This window comes from Lepus europaeus, chromosome 15, assembly GCF_033115175.1.
Source record: "Lepus europaeus isolate LE1 chromosome 15, mLepTim1.pri, whole genome shotgun sequence".
Lineage (NCBI taxonomy): Eukaryota > Metazoa > Chordata > Mammalia > Lagomorpha > Leporidae > Lepus > Lepus europaeus.
This window is the reverse complement of record NC_084841.1, coordinates 94,468,964-94,495,843: the sequence shown is the minus strand read 5'-3', so window position 1 is coordinate 94,495,843 and position 26,880 is coordinate 94,468,964. Positions and strand designations below refer to the sequence as shown.

The window sequence follows — 26,880 nt, the reverse complement described above, 5'->3', positions numbered from 1 at the left end:
CGCGGCGCCCCTGGCCTCGGGCTCCCCGGCCGCCTCCGTCGCCCGCGTTGCTCCCGCGTCTCCCTGACCGGGGCGCGGAGTCTCCGGTACAGGGTCCCGGTCCGCCTAGATCGCGCGGGGGCCGTCCGCCGCCCCGTTCGGCCGCAGGCCGCGAGCGTCCGCGCGTCATGGCCGGGGCCCGGCGCGTGCGGCCGGGGCCGAGGCCGCCCCCCGCCGCCCGCGCGCTCCCGTGGCCCCTGGGCCCGCCGGCCCCGGCCCGGGCCTGAGCGCCGCCCGTCGCGCCCATGGCGGCGGAGGCGCCGTCGCCCCCGTCGCCGCCCGCCTCGCCCGAGCCCGAGCTGGCGCAGCTGCGGCGGAAGGTGGAGAAGCTGGAGCGCGAGCTGCGGAGCTGCCGGCGGCAGGTGCGGGAGGTGGAGCGGCTGCTGCACCACACGGAGCGGCTGTACCAGCGCGCCGAGAGCAGCAACCAGGAGCTCCGCACGCAGGTGCGCGGGGCGGGGGCGGGGGCGTGCTGGGGGGCGGTGTCCTGGGGGCGGGGGCGTCCTGGGTGCGGGGGCGGCGTGCTGGGGGCGGGGGCGTCTTGGGGTCGGGGGCGGTGTGCTGGGGGCGGGGGCGTCGTGCTGGGGGCGGGGGCGTGCTGGGGGCGGGGGTGGCGTGCTGGGGGCGGGGGCGGCGTGCTGGGGGCGGGGGCGGCGTGCTGGGGTCGGGGGCGGTGTGCTGGGGGCGGGGACAGTGTGCTGGGGGCGGGGGCGTCGTGCTGGGGGCGGGGGCGTCGTGCTGGGGGCGGGGGCGTCGTGCTGGGGGCGGGGCGGCGTGCTGGGGGCGGGGGCGTCGTCCTGGGGGCGGGGGCGGTGTGCTGGGGGCGGGGCGGCGTGCTGGGGGCGGGGGCGGCGTGCTGCGGGCGGGGGCGGTGTGCTGGGGGCGGGGGCGGTGTGCTGGGGGCGGGGCGGCGTGCTGGGGGCGGGGGCGGCGTGCTGGGGGCGGGGGCGGCGTGCTGGGGGCGGGGGCGTCCTGGGGGCGGGGCGGCGTGCTGGGGGCGGGGGCGTCCTGGGGCGGTGAGCGCCCGCTTCGCCGCCCTGCTCCCCTGCTCGCTTCTCCCTGCGTCCTGGTGACGGTGGGCGCGGCGGGGGCGGTGGAACTTTTATTTTCTGGTCCCGGCCGAGTCTGTTAAGCCGCCCCGCAGGAGCCGGCGTGCTCTCTAGCTCGCTGAGTGCCGGGCTTCGGCTCCGGCTCGGTCTGGGAGCGGCCTGCGTGAGCCCCAGGGAAGCGCCTCGAGCTGCTTCCGGTACGGATAGTCACGACACTCAGAACCAGAAATTCCTATTTAAGGAGAATAGTGACCTTTTAAAATACTGTCATCGTTTTGGACATTTAGCAAGAGAGCTGAAGAAGATCGGTGCAAATTAAATGTAGATGTCAAAGGAAGTAAGTTATGCCGTTTTTAGTTTTTTCTGAATAGGAAACCAGCTGTTCCTGGCACTTCTCTAAAAAAAACGTTATTTCTTGCAGTATCAGAGAACTGGCGTGTCCCGGGGTGGCTGTGATGTTCCTGACGCCTTGTTCTCTCTCAGGTGGAGGAGCTCAGTAAGGTCCTGCACTGCGGGAGGAGCAGAGACAGGGAGAAGTCCGATGTGGAGGTGCAGACAGAGGACGGCGCTGCCTGGGCGGCCTCAGGTACCCCCTCCTGCTGCTCTCCACTGCCGCTTCGGTGCGGTGGGAGCTCATGGAACGCCGACTCCTCTCCTGTGATGTGGTGTCTCCCGTCAGCTGGTTCTCGTGGAAAAAGTACAATTGTATTCTTGTTCCGGCAGTTTCTGTGCCGTGGCTCCCTTGTTCTCAGGGCCACACTCACTGTGGTGTGGCTCACGTGTTCTCACTGCACACTCCCTGATGTGTGTCACGTGTTCTCACTGCACACTCCCTGATGTGTGTCACGTGTTCTCACTGCACACTCCCTGATGTGTGTCACGTGTTCTCACTGCACACTCCCTGATGTGTGTCACGTGTTCTCACAGGCACACTCACTGTGGTGTGGCTCACGTGTTCTCGCTGCACACTCCCTGATGCGTCTCACGTGTTCTCACTGCACACTCCCTGATGTGTGTCACGTGTTCTCGCTCCACACTCCCTGATGTGTGTCACGTGTTCTCATTGTACACTCACTGGCATGGCTCACGTGTTCTCGCTGCACACTCCCTGATGTGTGTCACGTGTTCTCACTGCACATTCCCTGATGTGTGTCACGTGTTCTCACTGGGACACTACTGGCATGGCTCACGTGTTCTCACTGGCACACTCCCTGATGTGTGTCACGTGTTCTCACTGCACACTCCCTGATGCGTGTCACGTGTTCTCACTGGCACACTCCCTGATGCGTCTCACGTGTTCTCACTGCACACTCCCTGATGTGTGTCACGTGTTCTCACTGCACACTCCCTGATGTGTGTCACGTGTTCTCACTGGCACACTCCCTGATGCGTCTCACGTGTTCTCACTGCACACTCCCTGATGTGTGTCACGTGTTCTCACTGCACACTCCCTGATGCGTGTCACGTGTTCTCACTGCACACTCCCTGATGCGTGTCACGTGTTCTCACTGGCACACTCCCTGATGCGTGTCACGTGTTCTCACTGCACACTCCCTGATGCGTGTCACGTGTTCTCACTGCACACTCCCTGATGCGTGTCACGTGTTTTCACTGCACACTCCCTGATGCGTCTCACGTGTTCTCACTGCACACTCCCTGATGCGTCTCACGTGTTCTCACTGCACACTCCCTGATGTGTGTCACGTGTTCTCACTGCATACTCCCTGATGCGTGTCACGTGTTCTCACTGGCACACTCCCTGATGTGTGTCACGTGTTCTCACGTGTTCTCACTGGCACACTCCCTGATGTGTGTCATGGTTCATGTGCCCTTAGTGCCACACTCACTGTGGCGTGGCCGATTTGTTGTCATTGGCACGCTTGCTGCGGGATTCTTGCCTCGCTGTGAGTCACCTACTTCCTTACGCATCCTTCCTTGTGACCAGAGGCCTGTTACCCTGTTGGGGTGTCCGCTGAGGAGCGTGTCCAGTGACAGTCTCCTGGGCCCTTGGTGAACAGTGAGCTCACCACCGTGGCCTCAGAGTGGCCTTACACTGTGAGGAAGACCAGGGAGCTGCTGGGTTTTAATGAACAGATTACAAGAAGTCGTAGCCTTCCCACTAAGTGTTGTCTTGTTGTATTCAGAGGCACATCACTTACGAGTTCAGCTGAGCTGCCACAGACAGCAGTAGTGCTGTCTTACGTTCTGTGTGGTAGACGTTTTTAGGAGTCAGCCTCATGCGGAGAGATGACAGGAAATCAGCCACTAACACCTCGGCTTTGCTGTCACTGGTAAGCAGCAGTGCCAGGTGTGAGGTTAGAAGCTAAGCGTTGCTGTGGCCGATTTGCTTCCTGTTGGTGTGGAGAACCCAGGGTGCTGCATTTTTTCTCTCTTCGGTGACAGGTGGGTGTGAATGGGGACGTTAGACTTGGGTGCATACGTCCCTGGGTTAGTCTGCACCGCCAGTTCTTCCCTTCTAAGTGTGTGTACTGTAGAAATCGTGGACCGTGTGTGTCGTCAGTGCCAGTGTTTTGGAATTGAGACGTTTTTACCTTCACCGTCCTAACCTGCCGCTTGGTTTGTTTTGCTACAGATTATTATTACCAGACCTGTTATAGTGATGACAGTCTGGCAAATCAGGTCGCTGAACTCGCAGCTCAGCAGCGCCAGCGTGCTGAAGCTCCAGCTTTGACGTGCGAAGACCAGTCACAGCCAGAGCGTGCTGCTTACGCTGACCCTGCTGGGTGTGCCCCTGGGCACCACCTCGCCCCGGACACTGAGGTAATGCAGTGCGCAGCCGGGGACGGCCGCGCTCGAGAGCTTGGCCTCCTCTTACTGTGAGGGTGAGAAGAACACGTCTCTGCTTAGCGCGGCACGCGAGGAGTGGTGAATGTTCTGTGTAGTTAAGCAGAGCCACTGCAGTTGCTGGAAAAGTAAAACCTGTTTATGTGTAATTGCTTCCTGTCACATCATGTTCTCAATTTTTAGGGTCTACATAAAGTGAAACAAAATCTGACCGTGTGTCTTGGACTCCACTCGATAACCTTGGCTCACAACTACATCAGTGTCACACCTGAGGAATTTTAATGTGGGGCTGGTGTTGGGCACAGCAGGCTAGACCACCACTGGCAGCCCATGTGGGTGCTGGTTCCAGTCCAGTCTGCTCCACCTCGGACCCAGCTTCCAGCTAAATGTGCCTGGGAAAGCATCAAAAGATGGCCCAAGTATTTGGCCCCTGCCACCCACATGGGAGACCTGGAGGAAGTCCCAAGCTCTTGGCTTTGGCCTGGTCTAGCCCCAATCATTGTGAACATTTGGGAAGTGAACCAGCAGATGGAAGCTCTCTCTCCCTCTTTCTCTCTGTCTGCTGTAACTCTGCCTTTCAAATAAATAAATATTTCAGAATTTTTTTACATCAGGTATCTTGTTACTATTCTAATTTCTTTCCCTGAATGTCTTATAAACTTACTTTTATAATTCATGTGAATTAGAATCCCCACTGGGTGTAATATATGAAGGTACTTCAAAAAGTTTGTGGAAAGTGAAACTAAAAGAATTTTATTTTGGTGTAAAAAATTTTGAAATCCATGCACCTGAGGGATCTTAAAAGAATTCATTAACGGGGCCCACACTGTGGTGTAGCAGGTCAAGCTGCTGCCTGCAAATCTGGCATTCCCAGCTGCTTCACTTCTGATCCAGCTCCCTGCTCATGCACCTGGGAGAAGCAGTGGACGATGGCCCAAGTGCTTGGGCCCCTGCATCCATGTGGGAGACCCAGAAGCAGCTCCTGGCTTCAGTGTGGTCCAGCCCCAACTGTTGTGGTCATTTGGGGAATGAACCAGCAGATGGAAGATGACTCCCTCTTTCTCTCTCTCTCTGTAACTCTGCCTTTCAAATAAATAGATTTTTCAAAAAAAAACTTCATTAAAAATGTGTATTATGAAAAAACTGTGCATGTACTCATGTAAATGAAAGGCAGAAATACATAGAAGGAGAGAGGAAGAGACATTTCCTTCGCCTGGTTCACTCCCCAAATGGCCACAACAGCTGGAGTTTTGCTGATCCAAAGCCAGAAGCTTCTGGGTCTTCCATGTGGGTACAGGGGCCCAAGTACTTAGACACTTAGCCTACTACGCCGCAGTACCAACCCCTATGCATGTATTTTTGCACAAAAAATGTCATTTAATTTGATTCTCCATAAACTTTTTGTAATTTCTTCATCTCGTTTACTCTGTAGCTTTCTCTTCCATCTGTCTTGATTTTTCAAGGTTTATTTGAAAGGCAGAGTGACAGATCAAGAGGGAGAAAGACAGATCTTCCATCTGCTGGTTCACTCCTCCAGTGCCCACAATAGCCAGGGCTGGGCCAGGCCAAAGCCCTGAGTCAGGAACTGCCTGGGGCTCCCGTGTGGGTGGCAGGGCCTCAGGGGCCTCAGATAGCATCCGCTGTCGTCCCAGGTGTGTTAGCAGGGAGCTGGGTCGGAAGCATTGTAGCTGGGGACTCAGACTGGCACTCTGGTCGGGGATGCCGGCATCCCAAGTAGCGGCTTAACCCGCTGCATCACAGTGCCTGCCCCATTGCCTTGCTTTGAATTCTCTTTTCTACCAAGATACAACTGCTGAAGAAACTAGAGCATTTGTCTTACAGGAAATGTCCAGTCTGTGTGTGTGTGTGTGTGTGTTGCTTACTATATTTATTCTTGAGTAATTGTCCTCACTTTTAGTCTGCAAAGCTGGGTCAGAGTCTGATTAACGGACACACTAGTAAATGTTTTCGAAAGTGCCTCAGAGTAGCTTCCTGAAGTGTTTCCGCTGGCGAAGCTGGAGTCGTGTCCGCGTAGTTCTAGGTGTGTTTGTCGTCCTGGGTCTGCTGACTTTGCGTGGATGCACAGAAGCTCGTCTCATTTGACCTGACAGTGTCTCTCCTAGGGGCCAGCGTCTGCATCGGCAGCTGAAGGTGCGCCCTTGGAAGGGGCGTCGTTGGCCGAGAGCTTGAGAGCTGCAGCGGAGGCTGCCGTGTCGCAGACGGGCTTCAGCTACGACGAGAGCACTGGGCTCTACTTCGACCACAGCACTGGTTTCTATTACGACTCGGTAAGTGTGTCAGACTGAGTGCTGTGTGGGCGCGTACCTGGCTGCGGGAAGATGAGCAGCTGTGTTCCGGCGTTTGAGTCCCAGCTGTCGGCAGAAGGGAGAAAGTGGCGTACGGTCCTGCACCTCCGGGCTTGTAAATCAGGCTGCCGCTGGTGATCGTTGTAGGTGAACATTCACATGCAGAGAAATGCGCTGAGACACTGAGGCTTCACTCACGGAAGCAGATAATTACCTACGTCGTTGTAAAATGTTTAAGGAACGCACTTGAATATGGAATTCATAAGGATGTAAGATTGTTTATTCTAGGCTTGGGTGAGTTTTTTTTTTTTTTTTTTTAATTTTTTTGACAGGCAGAGTGGACAGTGAGAGAGACAGAGAGAAAGGTCTTCCTTTGCCGTTGGTTCACCCTCCAGTGGCCGCCAAGGCTGGCGCGCTGCGGCCAGCACACTGTGCTGATCCGATGGCAGGAGCCAGGTGCTTCTCCTGGTCTCCCATGTGGGTGCAGGGCCCAAGCATTGGGCCATCCTCCACTGCACTCCCTGGCCACAGCAGAGAGCTGGCCTGGAAGAGGGGCAGCCGGGACCGAACTGGCGCCCTGACCGGGACTAGAACCCGGTGTGCCGGCGCCGCAAGGCGGAGGATTAGCCTGTTGAGCCACGGCGCCGGCCTGGGTGAGATTTTTAAAAACTGTTTGAAATACTTTATGAATTCAGGCCACGGCGGAGGCTTTTTTTGAGTTCTTAGTAGTGTGTTTATTTGTCAGTGTTTTATCGTCTGTGGCTTCTTAAACATTTTACTTCTGAAGATTTGATTGATAGTGGACGCTGGCTAGAACCAGAAAGTAAAGTCGTTGATTGACAGTACGGTGTTGCGGCCATGGGAGTCAGGACTCGCTGGCAGTGGCGATGGAACTTCCTTGCCTGTGTCGGGGACCCAGGCGTATCCCTGGTCTCTGAGGAGTTACAGAACGCAGTGCTGAGAAGGGAACGGGTGGTCGGCCTTCTGGTCATGGCACCGCAGCTGGCTGTCGCTACTGCAGGGACAGGGCCAGGTGTCTTGTTGAGCAGAGGGTGATCACGAGCTTGCCCAAAGGAGTGGCTGCTGCTAGGCTGCTAGGAGAACACCATTGCCCAGTAGACGTGGGTGTTCGTCATTCTTCTGCCTCTCTCTGTTTCTCCTGACGTAAATGTCAGGTTACATTCTAAGTCCGTTGCAGACTGAATTATTTCGCCATTTTTATTGTGCTTGTTTTCTTACATGTTAAGTAAGTAGAATTCCTCATATTTTGAAAATGTTTGTATTTTGTCCCAATAAGAGATTTTAAAAGTTTAAGCTATAAAAATTCCATTATCACTAGTAGTAAAGATAAAAACCTTTGATTTAGAGGAGCAGGCTTGTAGTCTGGGGGTTAAGATAACTGTGTCCCACATCACAGAGCCTGGGTGTGAGTCCCCGGGAAGCAGCAGTGAGCTCAGGCAGTCGGGTTCCCGCCCCTGCTCCTGGCTTCAACCCCAGCATAGCCCAGCCAGCAGCGGGTAGGAGCTCTTTATGGTCCTCTGCCTCTCAAGTAAATAATAGATAATTTTAAAAAAGACCAAAACTCTGATTAAGTCTTGGAGGAAAGAAGATGAGAATTCTGCAGAATGCATGGGTTAAAGATGACAGATTGCAGCGACGTCCACAGCTGGAGAAGCTGCTCCGTCTGTGTACACCAAAATGTTCCCAGGTGTGGGGTGCGTGGATTTGTGATGTCACTAGATTAGAGATGTTCGGTTAAATCTCCAGTAGAGAATGCCATCCAGCATTTTCTTTTCTTTTTTTTTTTTTTTTTTTTTTTTGACAGGCAGAGTGGACAGAGACAGAGAGAGACAGAGAGAAAGGTCTTCCTTTGCCGTTGGTTCACCCTCCAATGGCCACCACGGCTGGTGCACTGCGGCCAGCGCACCGCGCTGATCCGAAGCCAGGAGCCAGGTGCTTCTCCTGGTCTCCCATGGGGTGCAGGGCCCAAGGACTTGGGCCATCCTCCACTGCACTCCCGGGCCATAGCAGAGAGCTGGCCTGGAAGAGGAGCAACCGGGACAGAATCCGGTGCCCCGACCAGGACTAGAACCCAGTGTGCCGGTGCCGCAAGGCGGAGGATTAGCCTATTGAGCCACGGCGCCGGCCCAGCATTTTCTTTTTTTTTTTTTTACTTTTTTTTTTAATTTTATTTTTGACAGGCAGAGTGGACAGTGAGAGAGAGAGAGACAGAGAGAAAGGTCTTCCTTTGCCGTTGGTTCACCCTCCAATGGCCGCCGCGGCCGGCGCGCTGCGGCCGGCGCACCCGGCCCAGCATTTTCTAAATGCAAATAATTGCACAACTTTTGCTTTCTAGGTTTGTTTATTTATTTATTTATTTTTGAAGTAGAGGTAAAGTTAACAAGGTTAAGAGGTAGAGTTAACAGACAGACAGGTCTTCCATCCACTGGTTCACTCCCCAGGTGGCCACAATGGCTGGAGATGGGCCAGTCCGAATCCAGGAGCCTCCTTCTGGGTCTCCCACACAGTTGCAGGGGCCCAAGCACTTGGACCGTCTTCCACTGCTTTCCCAGGCCACAGCAGAGCTGGGTCAGAGGAGGAGCAGCTGGGACCAGAACCGGTGCCCATGTGAAGGTGCCAGCTCCCCAGGCGGAGGCCCAACCTACTGCACCACAGCACTGGTCCCTTTTAGTTTTTTATCCGTAATTTGCCAGAATTCATTTTGGTATAGCTACTCTGTGTTATTTACTTACTTTAGTGAAGCAAATTATCTATTTCTGCTTACAGTATGTTGTGTCATGGTATTTATGAGCTTAAATTTATCTTCAGATTTTTTGTCAGTGACTCTAAGTAATGAACATTAAAAGGGAAATCATGTTTTATGACTGAGAGTGGGGCTTGGGGCTTTATAGTACCAGGCCATTACTGTGTGGTCATTGAGGGTACCAAGTCCAGAATTGCTTTCATACGATCAGCTTTTTCTGATGCATGCCTTCAGAGGGTTTTCTTGTTAGAATTTTCTGTGAATGTATTAAAGTGAGCCATATGAAACACTGTCCCTTAACAGTAAAAAAAAAAAAAGGTCAAATATTGGCACTTTCATGTGGTTAAATTTAATATTTATATGATTTCTTTTCACTCTAGGAAAATTAGATATTAAATGGCACTGTCTTTTGGAAGGTTGCAAACATTTTCCATTCTGTTACCTTTAATTCATTATCTTCCAAAAATATTATAGTGATTCAAATAAGTAAATGTATCTGACATTTTTCTGTTGCATTTTGACTTTGAAAGGAAACTCAGCTGTACTACGACCCTTCCACTGGCATCTATTACTACTGCGACGTGGACAGCGGTCGCTACCAGTTTCATTCGCGGGTGGATCTGCAGCCTTACCAGACTCCTGCCACAAGACAAAGTAAGGATAAAAAATCAAAGAAGAGAAGAAAGGACCCAGAGTGCTCTACGGCAGCTGAAGAAAAGGTAATGTCTTCATAGTTTTGGACGTTTCCATAGTGGTGATGACATGCATAAGCCAGTATTTTCATGACCCTGAAAATAATTCCTTTCCTCTGCATGTCGAGCATAAACATTCAGATGCCTCAGTCCAACAGCTGGGGAGAGTTGGGGTGGAACAGATGTGGGCTTTGCACAAATTCTCCATGACTAGGAGTGGAGAACATTTCTCAGATTTGGAGGATAGATGGAGGGCAGCTAAGGATGCTGCATACTTGGGAGGGGGGCTTTCAGACCCTGGTTGGTAACTTGATGCGAATGTTGTCCTCAAAAACAGTTTGGGGGCTGGCACCGTGGCTCATGAGGTTAGTCCTCTGCCTGTGGTGCCGGCATCCCATATGGGCGCAGGATCTAGTCCCGGTCGGGGTGCTGGATTCTGTCCCGGTTGCTCCTCTTCCAGGCCAGCTCTCTGCTGTGGTCCAGGAGTGCAGTGGAGGATGGCCCAAGTGCTTGGGCCCTGCACCCGCATGGGAGACCAGGAAGAAGCGCCTGGCTCCTGGCTTCGGATTGGCGTAGTGTGCTGGCCATGGCGGCCATTTCTGGGGTAAACCAATGGAAGGAAGACCTCTCTCTCTCTCTCTTTCTCTCTCTCACTGTCCGTAACTCTGCCTGTGTTTGTCAGAGGTCAGGTTCAGCGTTCTGAGTCGCCTGTAGGGCTTTCATTAGCAAACATTGGAAATCCAGGCTGGCAGGCGGAGGGAGGTACATGCTGAGATTGAAAACCTGTGTTTGTGTATAGAAGCCATAAAAATGTTCAAATTCTTTATTGGAAAATCTTGTTTCTAGTAGTTTATTTTAAAAATTTAAGTGAAAGAAAAATCTCTCTGCATAATTCTATAGCAATATGAAGAGTCCTCAAGAAGTGCGTGGAAAATGCACATTATGAAAAAGCTATGCATCCATTGAACTTCAAAATTAATTTACATCAAAATAAACGATGCTTAATTCCATTTTTCCACAAACTTTTTTTTTTTTTTTCGAGATTTATTTGCTTGAAAGTCAGAGTTACACAGAGAGAGAAGGAGAGGCAGAGAGAGAGAGGTCCTCCATCCATTGGTTCACTTGTCAATTGACTACAATGGTCGGAGCTGAGCCGATCAGGAGCCAGGAACCTCTTCCGGGTCTGCCACGCGGGTGCAGGGGCCCAAGGACTTGAGCCATTCCACTGCCTTCCCAGGCCACAGCAGGGAGCTGGATCGGACGTGGAGCGGCTGGGACGTGAACCTGCGCCCATATGGGATCTGGCACTGCAGGCGGTGGTATTACCCACTATCTCACAGCTTTGGCCCCCACTAACTTTTTGAAGTAGCTTTATATTTATAAGAACAGAAAAAAAGATAAGCATTTAAGATGGCCTGCAAGGTACTGAGCAAGGAAGCGGTGGTGCACGGAGTTGAGAAGGTACTGTGAGGGCTTCAGATGGTTGTTACAGAGACTGAGGGGATTGGAAAACCTCCTAAGACGTCATGTTAAGGACAATTTAGAAACTGGTGTGCGTGTGCTCTGGCTTCTGCTCCTAACAGAGCAGCTGGTGGTTTGCTGGCGTAAAGGGGCTTGCTTGGCGTTGGCGTTTTGTAAACCGGCTCCTGCTGGATGCTTTGCCTTTGAAATTCTGTCTCATGTTACTCACTTTTTAATGATTAAGTATGAATTCTAAAGTTCGCATACAAAGTTAGGATCCGGTCATATCCATTTGCTGTTCTCTGTTAGATTTGCTTATTTCCACTCTTCGTTGGTCGTATGTATCAAGAGTATACAGCTAAGGTAGGAGGAGTGGTTTCTGTTGTTTGAGGACCTCTTTCAGTGGCTCGTGCCTTCTTAGTGGGCGAACTGTTTGACAGGCGAGGCCGTGGAAGTGCCTCTCCCCTGCGGTGGGGGCTGCGGGGGCTCACGGCTGTTCCCTAGGAAGCAGTTGAAATGCGTTCTGTGCCAGTGGGGTCCACTGTGGCTCCACAGCCACGAGAAGACGCGAGCTCTAGCTCCGAGACTTTACCCTGAGTGCATTGCGAGAGTTCCTGAGCTTCTGACAGCAATCTCCTGGCTGCCAGCCGGGAGAGGCTGTTGAAGCTTCCTCCTCGTTGTCAGGGCGCGTGAGGCTTGCGTTTAGAGGTGACGACTGTGTGAAGGAGGGCAGGAGGCTGCGGACATGAGTGGATGACTTGAACACAGGGTGTGTCGGCACAGGAGCCGAAATGCTGCCTGGGATGCCTGCGTCCCACATCGAGGTGCCTGAATCGAGTCCTGCCCCGCTTCGTATTCCAGCTTCCTGCTTCCTGCGCCCCTGGGAGGCAGCAGGGCCCTGATAGCCACATGGGAGCCAGAAGGGAGTTCCTGGCGGCTGGCCTTGGCCTTGCCCGGCCCTGGCTGTAGCAGGCAGCTGGGGGGTGAACCAGTGCGTGGAAGATCTTTGTCTAACTCTAACTCTCTGCCTTTTAAAGAAAATGAAAATAAATAATAAGTAAGAATATTTTTGAAATAATGTGAAGTATATATATGAGTGCCTCAAAAAGTGCGTGGAAAAATTTAATTGACAGGAAACGTGTGTTTGCCATGAGCCTTTGGTAGGTCCCCTCCCCAGGCCTCAGTGCCTGTCTGCGAGCAGCCTTCTTACCTAACACTCTAACATTCCGTGCTGCAAGTAGCTTACGGCGAGAAGCACCGCTGACGGTCACACTTCCCGCTGCCCATGTTGCCCAAGAATAATGATGACGATAAAATACACAAGATGAGAATCTGCTTTTGTGAAAATCTATATGGACTGGGGATTGTCCTTGTGGTTGTTCTTGTTCTTGATGAGTGCGTTGCTGGAATTGTAAGTGGTTTATTTACCACACTGTGACTAGGTAGCCATCTACAAACAGAATTCATGGTACTGTAAATATGTGTGTGTTTTTTTTTTTTTTAAGATTTATTTACTTATTTGAAAGGCAGAGTTATAGAGAGAGATGGAGAGATGCTTCATTTGCTGGCTCACTCCCCAAATGGCTGTGCCAGGCCAATACCAAGAGTTAGGAGCTTCTTCTGGGTCTCCCACAGTGGTGCAGGGGCCCAAGCGCTTCGACCATCTTCTTCTGCTTTCTCAGACATGTTAGCAAGGAGCTGGATCAGAAGTGCAGCAGCCAGGACTGGAAGGGGCGCCCATATGGGATGCTGGGCACCGTAGGCCGTGGCTTCACCTGCTGTGCTACTATGCCGATCCCTATGCGCTCTTATAAGTAACACAAGAACGTATGAGTTTGCTTCTTTCTGTTGCTCTAAGGTACAAAGAAAAATGAGAATGTGTTACAAACTAAAGGAAAAACAGGGGAATAACTCTTGGATTCTTCCAAGATTAAACTTACAGATTTATCCATTGTGTAATGTGGTGCCTATAGTTAATACTGTGTATTGTTGAGAATCACTGAGAATAAGTCTTAGATATTGTCAGCACAGAAATGTGAGGTGTAATGAACGTGTTAACTAGCTCAATTCGGCAGTTCCACAGGGTACTTGTACACTGTTGTTGAACATGGTAAAAGTATGCAATTTTTATCAGTTAGAAAAAGTTCATTTGTCATAAAGCATGTCAACTCCACGTGTACAATAAATTAATAATAAAACGCAAACAAATTGAAATTTTGGGATGACAGAGATACAGCTACCTTGTCTGTGCTCAGAATACCAAGTTTTGGCAAACTGCAGTTTGTGAACATTGGCTCTGTTTGGATCGGTTCTGTATTGACTTGCTGGCCGGTTAAACGTTCAGAAAGCGTATCAGGCATAGGTGTGTTCTCCAGGCCCACCGTCCAGGCAGGCAGCGTGGAGCTGTGTGTGCCTGTGGGTGAGCGCTGTGTGGCTCGTCTATACTGAGATGGCTGGAAGTGTGAAATACACAGGCTTTTGAGGACTTAGTACACAAAGATGAAGGTAAACTGTCTCATGGATGGTGGAACACGAATACTGTGAAATCTGAGAGTCCGAGAGTGACTCTCCTGACAGGTCCATCACAGGCCCTGTCACGTGGGCTGGGCAGTGCGTGTGGAGGGCGGGATCGCTTGGGCGACAGATCTGGGGTGACGTAGACGGGGTTAGATTCCGCGTGGTGGTTACAGAGCTGTGAAGTCCTTGCTTTGGTGACGGCGTCGTCCACCGGGGAGGGAGCAGAGGCAGCGGGTGCAGAGCGCAGCTGCTGTGCTTGCCTGTGTGTCCCCCGTCCCTGTGACGCCACGGGCTGTTCGCGGTGGTGATGGTCAAGGTCCATTCTCCTGCCCCACCTGCCTACCCACCGCCTTTCAGGACGTGAGTTCAGCAGACCAGAAGGCTGCCAGTGTGGAATACGCAAGCTGCGGTGAGGCAGAGAGTTTTGCAAATGGGAGGAAGAAGGCCAAAACGGACGTGGATCACAGACACAGTCCTCCCCAATGTGGGGCAGAGTCCCCTCCCTGTGACAGCGCCGCGAATGCCGCTGCAGGTGACGCCGGGAAAGGCACAGAGACCGACAGTGAGCCGGAGGAAGGTGAAATTACAGACTCTCACACCGAGGGCACTGGTGAGGAGGAGGAGGACGGCGGCAGTGTGGACACCGAGGAGGAGGGTGAGTCTCGTTCTCATTTGCACAGGGAAGCCAGGCGGTGGGTGTACAGGAACCCAGCCCCGGGCGATGTCGGGGACTTGTGTACTGAATCTGACGGTCCCCAGAGACTGTGATGTGAAGCACTGCTTCATACTTTGGCCCTAAGAAAGTTTTGTGCTTTCTGAAGTACAGACGGCCTGCAGTGGATCCAAGAGGACATGTGCAGGTGTTTTTGGGGTTAGAGATTTGCAGGCTTTATTTTGAAAGAGAGTAAGAAGCAGAGAGAGAAAGTCCTTTATCTGTTGCTTCACTCCCCAGATGGCTACAACAGGCAGGGCCGAGCCAGGCTGAAGCCAGGAGCCAGGAGCTTCATCCAGATCTCACTTGGGTGGCAGGAGCCCAGACACTTGGGCCAGCTTCCACTTCCTTTCCCAGGTGCTGGATTGGAAGTAGAGCAGCCGGGACTCAAACCAGCGCCCATATAGGACGCTGGCCTTGCAGGCAGCGGCTTGACCCACTACACCGCAGTGCTGGTCCCTGCTGTCTACTTTCTAGGTTGAAGGGAGGAGCAAGCTCCTCTCAAAAAGTGTGCTTCCGCATCCAGTCACTTGCATACTGTGGCAAATCTGTTTCTGTCCTGAAGGTAGAAGTACGTGGTTTTAAAGCACATTATTTCACACTGTGTGACAGGAACTTTTGTTCTTTTGTTCTCAGTGAAGGTTCTACAGTTTTTAGTAAAGTACATTTGAATTTCCTAACTTAGAAGTATGTATTTGGGATATTTTCAAGTCCCAGATCTTTAAACACCTTGCCAGGTGTGGGTGTGCTGCGCCCCTCCTTGACCCCTGCGGCTGTGCGGGGCCTCGTAGGCTGCTGCAATGTGTAGAGGTCAAATTGCAGAGCCTGAGAAATTCCTTAGTCAGAGCTGCGGTGTGTGATCCGGGTGTTTACGTGAGGGTGCCTCGGGCACGCCCCCTGGAGTGTGCTCTCTGTTGCGGCTGAGTGGACGTGTCCGTCTCCTTGCCTTGCAGAGGAGAAGATCTGGCCCCCATGTATCAGAGTGATTGTCATCAGGTCCCCGGTGCTGCAGACTGGGTCGCTGTTTATCATTACCGCTGTGAACCCGGCTACGATTGGAAGGTAAAAATAGCTCACGTCATCGTCTCCTTCCGCCAGGGCTTCCACAGAGGCAGGGTTGAACGTGTGCTGCGTGTCAGACATGCTGTGCACTGTGGCTACAGAGAGGACTAAGGCAGCATCTCCCCACGGAGAGCACAGTTTTCAGAGAAGAGCAGCCGTGGGAACAGCCAGGGAGGAGACGGGTGGTCCCTTAGGGGGCTTCTTCCTGAGTCTTTCCACGCCGCTGGTGTGTCCCGTGCTTGTGCTGTGGAAGTGACTGTCGCTTCCGTTTGCAGAGAGAAGGACATGGAGCACACCTTGCGCATCCCTGAAGTCGGTGTCAGTAAGGTAAGGGCGGCGATTCTGCCAGAGGGCCTCCCAGGTAGGACGTGCGGCGTTCTCACTCCTGGAGAGCGAGGGTTTACGCTGGGTGCAGTGACCGTGGTGCCGGGGGTATGGATTCGGCATTCCAGTGCTTGGGAGAAGAATCCTTCCACAGTCTGAACACGTTGTGTTTGCTTTGAACACCTGGAGCAGGGGAGCGCACTAAGTGTTAAAGTAGTACCCATTTGACATGTTTTTTGAGTGACATGCCATGTGGCACGTTACATGTTTTGTCAACTCCAAAACAAATCACATCAGGATTCAGGACACTGAAGTGGCTCTTTGGCCCTGGACTTGTCTCACAGCCGAGAGCAGTCTGTCCTCTCTCACGGCTCTTGTTCACAGCTTTGCCCTTCGGAGTCTCTGTCTGTCAGGTCAGAGCAGAGCAGGATTGCAGCGGGATGTGTGGGCCCCGCTGTGGTGCGGCAGGTTAAGCTTCTACCTGAAGCACTGGCATCTCATATGTGCACTGGTTCAAGTCCCAGCTACTCTGCTTCCAGTCCAGCTCCCTGCTAATGCACCTGGGAAAGCAGCAAAAGATGGCCCAAGCTTGGGCCCCTGCACCCTGTGGGAGTCCCTTATGAAGTGCCTGGCCCAGCCCTGGCCACTGTGGCGATTTGGGGAGTGAGCCAGCGAGTAGATGGAAGATACTCCATTTGCACCCCCACCACCATCTCCCTCCCTTCCCCTCTCCTACCTCCCTCTCTCCCTTCCTCCCTCTACCTCTCTCTCTAGCTCTGCCTTTCAAATAAGTAAATAAATCTTTAAAAAATTTTTAAAAAGTGGGATATGTGATATTTTAGCTATTCCATTGCAGTGCACACAGAATGTACATGTACTATCATGTACTATAAGAAGGTTAGCAGGAATATTTTTAAAAATCGTAAGACCGGGGAAAGCATTGCCTGCGTCGTTGGAGTGGATGGTTGTGGTGTGTCCACGTGGTGTGTTCACTCAGGGCAGGGACTGACCGGCGCTGTGTGCAGCAGCTCCTGACCTCGTGACGCGCTGAGAAAGCAGAGGCACATGTGCCAGGGCGCTGCCCAAGCGTGCAGAGTGGAATTCAAAGAAGATGTGTTTTGGTGCACAGAGAATTTGAAACCCATTCATAATGCACATATCCATAAGCATGTTCAAGACCTCGTATGTACTGAATTGTTAGATAATGGGTAGATACTGAACTGTGAGTGTTAGGGAGAATTACAGATGACTGCTTCTTCATTAGCCGCCAAATTTCTACCAGAATATCAATTTGTATTGAAAAAAATAAAGTCCACATCATCGTGCCAGAAAAATTGTTACCCATGGTTAGAAAAAAAAGCTGTAATGTAATATGGCTTGGTTTTTGTGTCCCTAAGTTTCATGCAGAAGTGCATTTTGACCACGACTTACAAAGCTACGTCCTGGTGGACCAGGGCAGTCAGAACGGCACGACTGTCAACGGGAAGCAGATTCTCCAGGTGAGTGTGTGTGCTCAACACTGGATGCGGCTTGCCCCGGAGACATCGCCGTTGGAGACAGCCTCGGGGTCCCCTCGGAGCTCAGCCCGGCCCTGCGGGAACAGGCTGCCGGGGTCCCCTCGGAGCTCAGCCCGGCCCTGCGGGAACAGGCTGCCGGGGTCCCCTCGGAGCTCAGCCCGGCCGTGCGGGAACAGGCTGCCGGGGTCCCCTCGGAGCTCAGCCCGGCCCTGCGGGAACAGGCTGCCGGGGTCCCCTCGGAGCTCAGCCCGGCCCTGCGGGAACAGGTTGCCGGGGTCCCCTCGGAGCTCAGCCCGGCCGTGCGGGAACAGGCTGCCGGGGTCCCCTCGGAGCTCAGGCCCGGCCCTGCGGGAACAGGCTGCCGGGGTCCCCTCGGAGCTCAGCCCGGCCCTGCGGGAACAGGTTGCCGGGGTCCCCTCGGAGCTCAGCCCGGCCGTGCGGGAACAGGCTGCCGGGGTCCCCTCGGAGCTCAGCCCAGCCCTGCGGGAACAGGCTGCCGGGGTCCCCTCGGAGCTCAGCCCGGCCCTGCGGGAACAGGTTGCCGGGGTCCCCTCGGAGCTCAGCCCGGCCGTGCGGGAACAGGCTGCCGGGGTCCCCTCGGAGCTCAGGCCCGGCCCTGCGGGAACAGGCTGCTGGGGTCCCCTCGGAGCTCAGCCCGGCCCTGCGGGAACAGGCTGCCGGGGTCCCCTCGGAGCTCAGCCCGGCCCTGCGGGAACAGGCTGCCGGGGTCCCCTCGGAGCTCAGCCCGGCCCTGCGGGAACAGGCTGCCGGGGTCCCCTCGGAGCTCAGCCCGGCCCTGCGGGAACAGGCTGCCGGGGTCCCCTCGGAGCTCAGCCAGGGTTCCCCTCGGAGCTCAGTCTGGCCGTGTGGGAACAGGCTGCCGGGAAGCGCTCCTGGGTGGTGGTGGTGCTGGGCTCTGCCCTCTCCCGCGAGTGTGTGGTAAACCTCCGTGGACTGCATGTTCTTACAGCACCTTCAGGCACTCCTTCCTTCCTTCCTTTCCGTTGTCATGGAAATGTCATGAATTGCAAACTCCGTGGAGGGCAGGGGCTGTGCCCCCCGCACCCATGGTGCTTCCGTCCTGTGCTCTTGAGGAGGTGCTTGGCATGCAGTGGAGACAGAGAGGGAGGAGAGTGGGCAGACAGAGGCCTTGTTCTGTAAGAACGAAACGTGACCTGCACGGCCTGCAGGACAGAGGTGTGCACTCAGCCCCTCTGAGGCTTCCCAGAGTTCCTTGTGTTGATAGTTGACGTCTGAAGGTGTGTGTTTCTCATAGTGCTGGGCACGCAGATAGGGAGGTTGGTGGGTTCGGTTACGTCAGAAGGTGCGCAGGGCCTCTGCCTTCTCCCCCGCGGTGCGGGTCCTGTGCTGGGCCCTGGAGGTGAGCACGGGCGTCCTTCGCTGTGAGGGCCGTGCCGTGTCTTCAGTGCAGGTGTTCTGTACGGTGCACATACCGTAGCCGGCATGACTGTGTTCTAACATTTCCTCCTCTAGCCAAAAACCAAGTGTGACCCTCACGTGCTGGAGCACGGGGATGAGGTGAGAATCGGGGAGACGGTGCTGTCCTTCCACATCCACCCTGGCAGCGAGACGTGCGATGGCTGCGAGCCAGGGCAGGTGAGAGCGCACCTGCGCCTTGATAAGAAGCACGAAGCTTTCGGTACGTGAGACACTGTTACACGCGGGCGTGGGCGTTCGGAAAGACGGTCGTCAGCTCCTCCTCCACGGCTGGTGGACGTGATGGGGTCGTGAGGGTGGCCGGGGCACTGCGAGCCCGTGTCTCAGTGGGTGTGACGGTGCTTCAGTGTGGGTGTCGGGAGAGTGAGTCAAGGCTGTACGATTCCGCGTATTTGAAATTGGAGACCTGGGGTATTGCTTGTGACGGTGCTGGCTTTTCTGTGTTAGCGTGTGGTTGAGATGATGAGCCATTAGGTGGCTTTCTGACCAGGAAAGAGACTGATCAGCTCTTTTTGCTAGTCCAGTTTAGCAGCACTTGGAAATAGACTGCTGTGGTACCTAAATGTCCTTTGTGAGAACTGTTTAAAAATGGTTAACAGAGCAAATTTTAGGTATTCTCACCGCAGAAGGAAAGGTGAGGTAATGTGTTTGTTAATTGGCTTCATTGGGCCACTCATTCCATAGAGTATGCATATCAAAACATGGACACTGTATGCAGCTTTTGTCAGAGTGTATAATTTAAAAATTGTGACATAATATCGTAAAAATTGATTTCCTTTTAACTGTATGACAAGATTTAACATCTGTTGACCAGCAAGAAGAAGTCACCCGTGGTGAAAGCCTGTCACATGGCGTTGGCGTGGAAGTCGAGAGGCGTTGGAGTTTTTGGTTGATGTTGGTCTGCCGGCTCTGTGCCCCGCGGGCTGAGTTGTGCTGTGTTCAGGCCGCCACGTAAAGCTGCTCACACACAGATGTGTCAGCTGTGAGAGCGTTTCTGTGTCAGATTCCCCTTGGTCATATGCATGCCCGTTTGCTTTTTTTCTGATACTTAGGGTGAAATAGAGTGTGTCATATTACACGATAACATGAATCTTGAGTATTACAATGTCTATTGTGTCTGTGCCTTTGGAAAATTTACAGAGTATTTCTACTTTGGTATGCCGTTTGATGTCACCATTGTTCATTATGGTATCTATATTATAATCTTCCTGTAAGGTTTGGTTTTTGGTTTTCTTTCCAAGTTTAGTTACAAAAATGCCCAGAGAATCTTAACACAACCCAAAATCATGTATATTAGTGCTTAAACTTTTATTAATAGGAATGGGTTACTAATACTGTTAGCTTTTTATTAATTAACAGTAGTTGCTACAACATCTATTGGATATGTTGGATTCTTTTTTTAACTAAACTTTTTTTTTTTAGTTGGTCCAGCACTAAGTAAAGAAGAAAAAGAGTTGGAAAGGAGAAAAGAATTAAAGAAAATACGAGTGAAATATGGTTTACAGGTATGGGTTTTAAATATTGTTGAATTTTTTAGAAAGATTTATTTTATTTATTTGAAAGAAAGTTACAGAGAGAGGTAGAGACAGAGAGAGTGGTCCATCCGCTGGCTCACTCCCCAGATGGCCGCAACGGCCAGAGCTATGCCAATCCGAAGCCAGGAGCCAGGAGCTTCTTCTGGGTCTCACACGCAGGTGCAGGGACCCAAGGACTTGGGCCATCTTCTGCTTTCCCAGGCCATAGCAGAGAGCTGGATAGGAAGAGGAGCAGCTGGGACTAGAACCGGCGCCCATATGGGATGCCAGCACTTTGGCCAGGGCATTAACCCGCTGCGCCACAGTGTTGTTGAATGTTTTAAACGATATATCTGGTTTGAGTAAAACTGCCTTTAGCTGTGGTGAGTGTCCACTGCTGTCCAGGGCTGCTTAGTGTCCTTCTGTGCTTTGTCACTGTGTAAGTTGGTCTGGGAGGTCTGGGGATCCTGACTAAGGACCGCTGAGGGTAAGTGGACTTCCACAGCGACTGCGGCTCACAGAGACCTGCGCTGAGTGCGGTGCCGCTAAGAGCACGTGTGGCTTCCGTTTGGTCTGAAGACAGTGTCGTATGGGCATGGACCTAAGCAGTCCGGGGGTACACGCACCTCTGGATGTGTGAGCCTGTGCATGTGTGGGCGAGCAGTTTTCCGCAGAGGAGGGAGGCAGTTGGATAGAGAAAGGGCGTCTTTCAACAGGCGGTGCTAACGTACATAGATGGCCACGTGCAGAGACAGGAAGCATTGGTCCCTGCCTCACGCCGCATTCAGAGATGAGCTGAGAGTGAGTCGTGGTGTCAGTATAAAACCTAGAACTGGAAACGTCTAGAAAGCTCCGGGAACAGAGGGTTAGGCTGCCTGCTGAGTCAGCCGACACTGCAGGTGTGGCGCATGCGAACACTGGTAGCCTGCACTCGCTGAGTCGGAACTGTGCTCTCCAGGGCCCTGAAAGGTGACTGCCGGGTCGGGCGGAGTGGGGCTGCAGCCTCGCCTTCCAGAGAGACTTTGTCAGGGGGTGGGCTTTTCCACTCCCATTTGTTCTATGTTTTCCTTTAAATGTGGGTGCTCACAGGACGTGAGAACACGGCAGTAAGGCCGTGTGCTATTCTCACCACCTCTGTCACTGCCCACGTTGTGCTACAACCTGTAGCAGTGTTAGAACTGCAAAGGAGAGTGTGTCACAGCTTGGTTTCTTCTGTTAGGTCACGTGGAGCCTTTTTTTTTTTTTTTTTTTTAGAATGATTTATTTATTTGTAAGGCAGAGTTACAGAGGCAGAGAGAGAGAGAGAGAGAGGTCTTCCATCTGCTGGTTCACTCCACAAGTGACTGCAGCAGCAGGAGCTGCGCCGATCTGAAGCCAGGAGCCAGGAGCGTCTTCTAGGGCTCCCACATGGGTGCAGGGGCCCAAGGACTTGGGCCATCTTCTACTGCTTTCCCAGGCCATAGCAGAGAGCTGGATTGGAAGAGGAGCAGCTGGGACTTGAACTGGTGCCCATATGGGATGCTGGCACTGCAGGTGGTAGCTTTACCCTCTATAGCATAGCACTGGCCCCACGTGGAGCCATTTTTGCCAGCTAAGGCAAATGTACAGAAATGACATTTTTATTTATCAGCTTTTCTTTTTTCTCTGTTAAGAATACAGATTATGAAGATGAAAAGGCCTTGAAGAATCCAAAATACAAAGACCGAGCTGGGAAGCGCAGAGAGCAGGTTGGGAGTGAAGGGCCCTTCCTGAGGGACGATGCTCCTGCGTCTGTCCATGCGTGAGTGTCCTGTGTGTTGTGTGATGCCATGCAGCGGGGACTCTGACTTCAGGACCCGAGTTCTGGTGGTTGCCTCTGAAATAGAGATGAGAACGCACGCGTGTGCGTGTGCGTGTGCGCTCATCTGCTAGTTCACGCCTCAGATGCCTGCAGCAGACTGGCCAGGCCAGGCCACAGCCGGGGCCAGGAGCTCCATCCAGGTCCCCACTTGGATTGGGGCCATTACCTGAACCATCAGCACAGTCTCCCAGGGTCCTCTGTAGCAAGAAGCTGGGGTCAGGAGCCACGCTGGGAATCAAACCCATGTACGATGTGGGCTGTGGGGGGTCTTAATCACAAGGCCAGATACCCTCCCGGGTGTTTTTTATAATTCCTTAACGTGCGGATGCTTTTGTTCTTGTTAACTCTGTGATACTATTTTTCTTTGATTTGGTTCTCTCTTGTTGATTACAGCTTTGATAAAGCATGAAAAATGGTTTTTGAAACCTGTAATATTGCATATGTCTACATTTAATCAATTGGCTATGTTTTTTGTTTTCTTAGAGTTTCTGGGTTTAATTAAGATTTCAGTGTTCTGTGTGGAAGGGGTGATGATAGCATTAATGAGCTGTTGTATGCCGTTGGTTCTGAGGTGGGCGTACCCTTCCCCAAGGTGGCAGTGTAGAGACAGCCAGCGGGGCAGGCACCAGACACGCCCACAGCTTAGCTACCCTCGGCAGCAGCAGTGTTGCACACTTCCTGTCCTCACATAAATGCTCTAGAATATGAGGACTGTATCAGAAGGCCACAGTAAAAGTGGAAGGCATTGGCCTGTTTATTTTTACTGAAAAACTAACAACACATCTTGTAGAACCGAAAGGTTAATACAATAGACTATAACACTGGAACATCCTTAATTCAGTGCAGTATCAAATTATAGGACAAAATACAAATAGCGAAGAAGAGGTTTTGTTTCATTTTATTTTGCCTGTTTCATTGATGCATAACGTTGTCAGAAAAGCACACAAGCCGTCAGTGTCTAGCTCAGTGACACCTAAGGTTGGCAGAATGTGTGTTTCTTGGACAGGAGTGGAAATGTCCAGTCGCCTGGAAGCCCGCCCTCTGGGGTCCCCCGACTCCCGCCTCTCTGCAGAGGCGTCGCCCCTCGGGATAGCGGTGGAGTCGTTTCCCTTACTCCGAGGTTTTCAGTGAACAGTTCACTGTGTGTTGTGTCTGTGCCCTGCTTGTCTTGCGTCCCTGTCGGATGTGGTTGTTTTCCTCCTGCCCAACGCTGACCGTGGATAGACGCAACTTGTCCACCTACGTCCACCTACAGGTGGACAGGGCACGGATGGCAGATTTGCTACACCTATAAACATAGTTCGTTTACATAGTTCCTATTTGCAGGAGTGACACTTTTGCCGTTTTGTTACATAGTTAGCATTCGTAGGAGTGAAATTTTTATGTCTGCAGCTTCATTAGGTAATGCCAAACAATTTTCGGTAGTTGGACTGATCATTTTTAATTCACAAACTTACCACTGTGCCACCTTCGTCTTCCTTCTAGTGAAATTACAGATAGCAACAAAGGCCGGAAGATGTTGGAGAAGATGGGCTGGAAGAAAGGCGAGGGCTTGGGGAAGGACGGCGGCGGCATGCGCGCTCCGGTAAGGCCGTGTCCCCTTGCGGCAGACTCCTGCCGTCCCCAGCAGTGCCAAGGGCAACACGGGCCGAGCGAGACCCAATCCACACGTGCATGTGTGTGTCTGTGCTTTGTCTCATGCATTCGAGGAAGCCTCTCCCAGTCTTGTCCTGCATCAGGGCTGGGGTGAGGACTGTGTCCTGAGCCAGACGTTCTTCCGGCTCCATTGTTCAGTGCCTTCCTTTCTGGGCCTGGTCTTGCATACTGCAGATACAGCCAGTGTCCTGCTACAGACAGGCAGAGTCTGTGTTGGCTGGGAGTCCCTTGGGTTCAGGAATGAGAGCATGTGAGATGTGGGATTGTGTTCCAGAGAATAGTGTCTGGCTTAATTGTGAGCGATTCAGGTTATCTTTCACACACCTTACAAAGTTGCCTGCCTGCAGAACTTGTGCCACCTGAGAGAGAGGTGGTGGATCTGAGTCGCACGCAGCCTTGCCTTTTCCACTGCGGTACTGTGGAGAGTGCAGCTGTTATGGTCCGGCGCACTCAGCATGTGGGCTAGCTGTGTGTGTAGACAACATTGGACCTCAGCTTTCTTATGGAAACAGGAACCCCGAGAACGTGCGCTCGTGGTGCCTCCCGTCCTCCCTCCGCCGTGGAAACAATCAGGCGCTCTGACTCCTGTGCTCCCCCACTCGAGTGAAAACAAGACGGGGGCTCAGGGCGTCCCTGCTCGTGCCTGGCACCCCCTGCAGGTGCACGTCAGGTGCTGGGTCCGGAGCAGCTGTTTGCCGTGACTTGGCTGTGTGTGCTGCAGGAGGACGGAGACACTGGAGTTGACGTCCGTGTGTGGCGGTGCGTGTGTGCCTGGGTGCCTGTGGTGCGTTTGGCGTTTTTGTCTGCATCAGTGTGTGGTGAGTTGAAGATGAGAGTGCGAGTGTGGCCACGGCACACTCACTGTGTTCAGACCCTAAGCTAAGCCCTCTCAACAGATCCAGCTGCAGCTTCGGCAGGCTCACGCGGGCTTGGGGACCGGCCAGCCGTCCTCCATTGAAGAGGGTGCCCTCCTCCAGAACAAGAGCAGAAAGAACTGGGACAAAGCGCGAGAGAGGTTTGCTGAGAACTTTCCGGAAACCAGGCCGCCCAGAGATGCGCCGGGGAGCGCGCCTTGGGTGAAAGGGACTGCAGAGTGAAGCCAGTCGCAGCGTGGTCGGGAGCTTGGAGGAAGAGTCTGCAAGTCTCCGCTTACGTGAAACTGCTTCTCGGAAGGTCAGTGGCACAGGGACCTGTGTCACAGCTGCCGCCACGTGTAGGCTGTAATAAAGTGTAGCTACAGTGACTGGATCAGGGCGTGTGCTGAGTGGCCTAACGCTCACGGGCAGAGTGGCTGGCAGGCTTGTTACTTGGTCTGGTCATTACATCAGTGCGTGAGCTTCATGAACTGCATCTTGTCCTTGTCCCCAGAGCGCACAGCAGCAGAGAAAAAATCTAGTGTTCCTTGGAGCAGTTTTGACTTCCATGCATCCCCGTCCACGCCCCTTAGAAGCTGGTGAGGACGTTGAGAAGGTGTGGGCGATGGTGCTGAGGTGGGGGAGCAGCCCAGAGCTCGTGGACAGCTGACTCTGGTGGGAGATCCCACGGCCACTCATTTCTTCTGTGAAGAATCTGTGGATGTGTGCTCTGTGTTGCGCATTCACATGTGTTAGTTTCGTAGCAACTGAGATTCTAGGTGAGAGCAGCTGAGAGCAGTGTGGGAGTCGCGTAGCGTGCTGGCGTTTGTAGTTCTGTTCAGTACCATTGCGGGCAGTGGAGTTTGCCAGGGATACCAGGTCTGTAGTGCAAGGGTCTCCCAGCCTCAGCCTCAGCCTCACAATATTGATGGGAAATGTTGACAAATGCAATAAAAAATGACAATGTTGAGTGGTTTGTTGGAGCCGTGATTTGCATGTTCACTGGTCTGCAGGTTCTGATTGCCGCTCTGTGGCGGTGAGAGTGAGCTGCAGGTCCCTGTGCTGGGAAGAAAGGGACCTGCGCCGTGTGCAGCCCTGCACTGGGGAGACAGGACCCTGCGTGAGTGGTGCCGGCACATAGGGAGACATGCTGAGCGGGAGAGCTGGACCCCGGCTGTCCATCCCATAGCGTCAGCTGGGGAACCAGGCCCTGCGCCACGTTGCACCGTCGAGCTGTCCGCATGTGCCCCGGACGTGGAGTGGTCCTGCTGCTGTTGCAGGTGTGTGGCTGCGAGACAGGGCCTGGTCCTGGCGCTCCCACCGTCAGGCCGGTGACGGCTGGTGTGGCTGGCTGTGACGTTGCCCTTTGTTCCGTTTTCTTTGGTTAAGGAAATGGAAGACCTGCAGATGGTGATGAAGAATTGCAGTGTGGGAATTTGAACTCCTGAGCCTCAGGCTGCATCGGGTGGTGGGTGGTGGGTGGTGGGTGCCCGTCGCGGCGTGGCTCTGCTCTGGTGAGCGCCGTTGCCCCAGGGTCTGTCTGAGGATGGGGGTGGAGCCCCTGGAAACAGCGGGAGTAGCACATGTGAGCTGCTGTATGTTTGGAGCCATAAATGTGAACGGTGCACAGTTTGGATTACGCGTGAAATCGCTTAATATCTGGTGTTTTAAAAGTTTAAGAGGTTAAGTGGAGCTGCAAGTTGGTGAATTTTAGGAATCCTAGCATTTCATAATTTTGCCGGGAACATGAGCAGCTGGCCAAGCTGAGAATAGCCCAGCACCATCTGAGCAAAGCCGCAAACTTGCTGGTGTTGAGTAGCCCGAGGAGCGCTCGTCCTTAAAAGGAAACTTCTCTCTGCTTCTGCAGGTTTTGCTTCTGAGATCATTTTTATTGTGGGCTTACGGAGCGTGAGCGCTTGCCCAAGTGAGACATCTCCCGGCCTGTGTACAATGTGCGTGTTGACTCGGCACATTTCCAGGGCAGGCCCAAGGAGGCAGAGAGCTCCAGGAGGTGGGGGTGCCCAGAGGACGGCCCCTAGGGAGCAGCCCGGGGGCCTGGGGGCCTGGGGGCACTTCTGGGCCCTGCACCGTGTTCACTCTCGGAGCTGCTGACACGCCTTGGCCGCAGCCGCCCGCTCTGTGTCGCATCCTCCAACGGAGTGGAAGTGTGCAGTCGTGTGTGTCTGGTTCAGGCCAGGCTCCCTGCTGTCCCAGTGTGGACTTCGATCCCTGGAACCCTGGCCATCATCCTCGTCACAGGCACAGGAGCGCAGGGTTGGTTCTGCTTCAGGAAGGCCCGGGCCTACGCGG

At 53.2% G+C, this 26,880-nt stretch overlaps 1 protein-coding gene across 1 annotated transcript; it reads left to right on the top strand.

Annotated features, from left to right (window-relative positions):
• The first annotated feature begins 284 nt into the window (after positions 1-284).
• Positions 285-25,540, top strand: AGGF1 (angiogenic factor with G-patch and FHA domains 1). Its single transcript, XM_062212544.1, has 14 exons — positions 285-485; positions 1,572-1,674; positions 3,682-3,869; positions 6,017-6,181; positions 9,494-9,682; positions 13,991-14,288; positions 15,299-15,407; positions 15,683-15,734; positions 17,129-17,230; positions 18,743-18,908; positions 20,129-20,211; positions 21,873-22,000; positions 23,546-23,645; positions 24,613-25,540. The coding sequence occupies exons 1-14, from the start codon at positions 285-287 to the stop codon at positions 24,811-24,813; spliced, it is 2,085 nt and encodes a 694-aa protein (XP_062068528.1). The 3' UTR covers positions 24,814-25,540.
• The last annotated feature ends 1,340 nt before the right edge of the window (positions 25,541-26,880 follow it).

Excerpts from the sequence above, each read along its gene's own strand:
- AGGF1 (XM_062212544.1), top strand. The coding sequence starts at position 285 with ATGGCGGCGGAGGCGCCGTCGCCCCCGTCGCCGCCCGCCTCGCCCGAG. Across the intron at positions 18,909-20,128 it reads TAAGAAGCACGAAGCTTTCG|TTGGTCCAGCACTAAGTAAA; the intron begins GTACGTGAGACA and ends TTTTTTTTTTAG. Across the intron at positions 20,212-21,872 it reads GAGTGAAATATGGTTTACAG|AATACAGATTATGAAGATGA; the intron begins GTATGGGTTTTA and ends TTCTCTGTTAAG.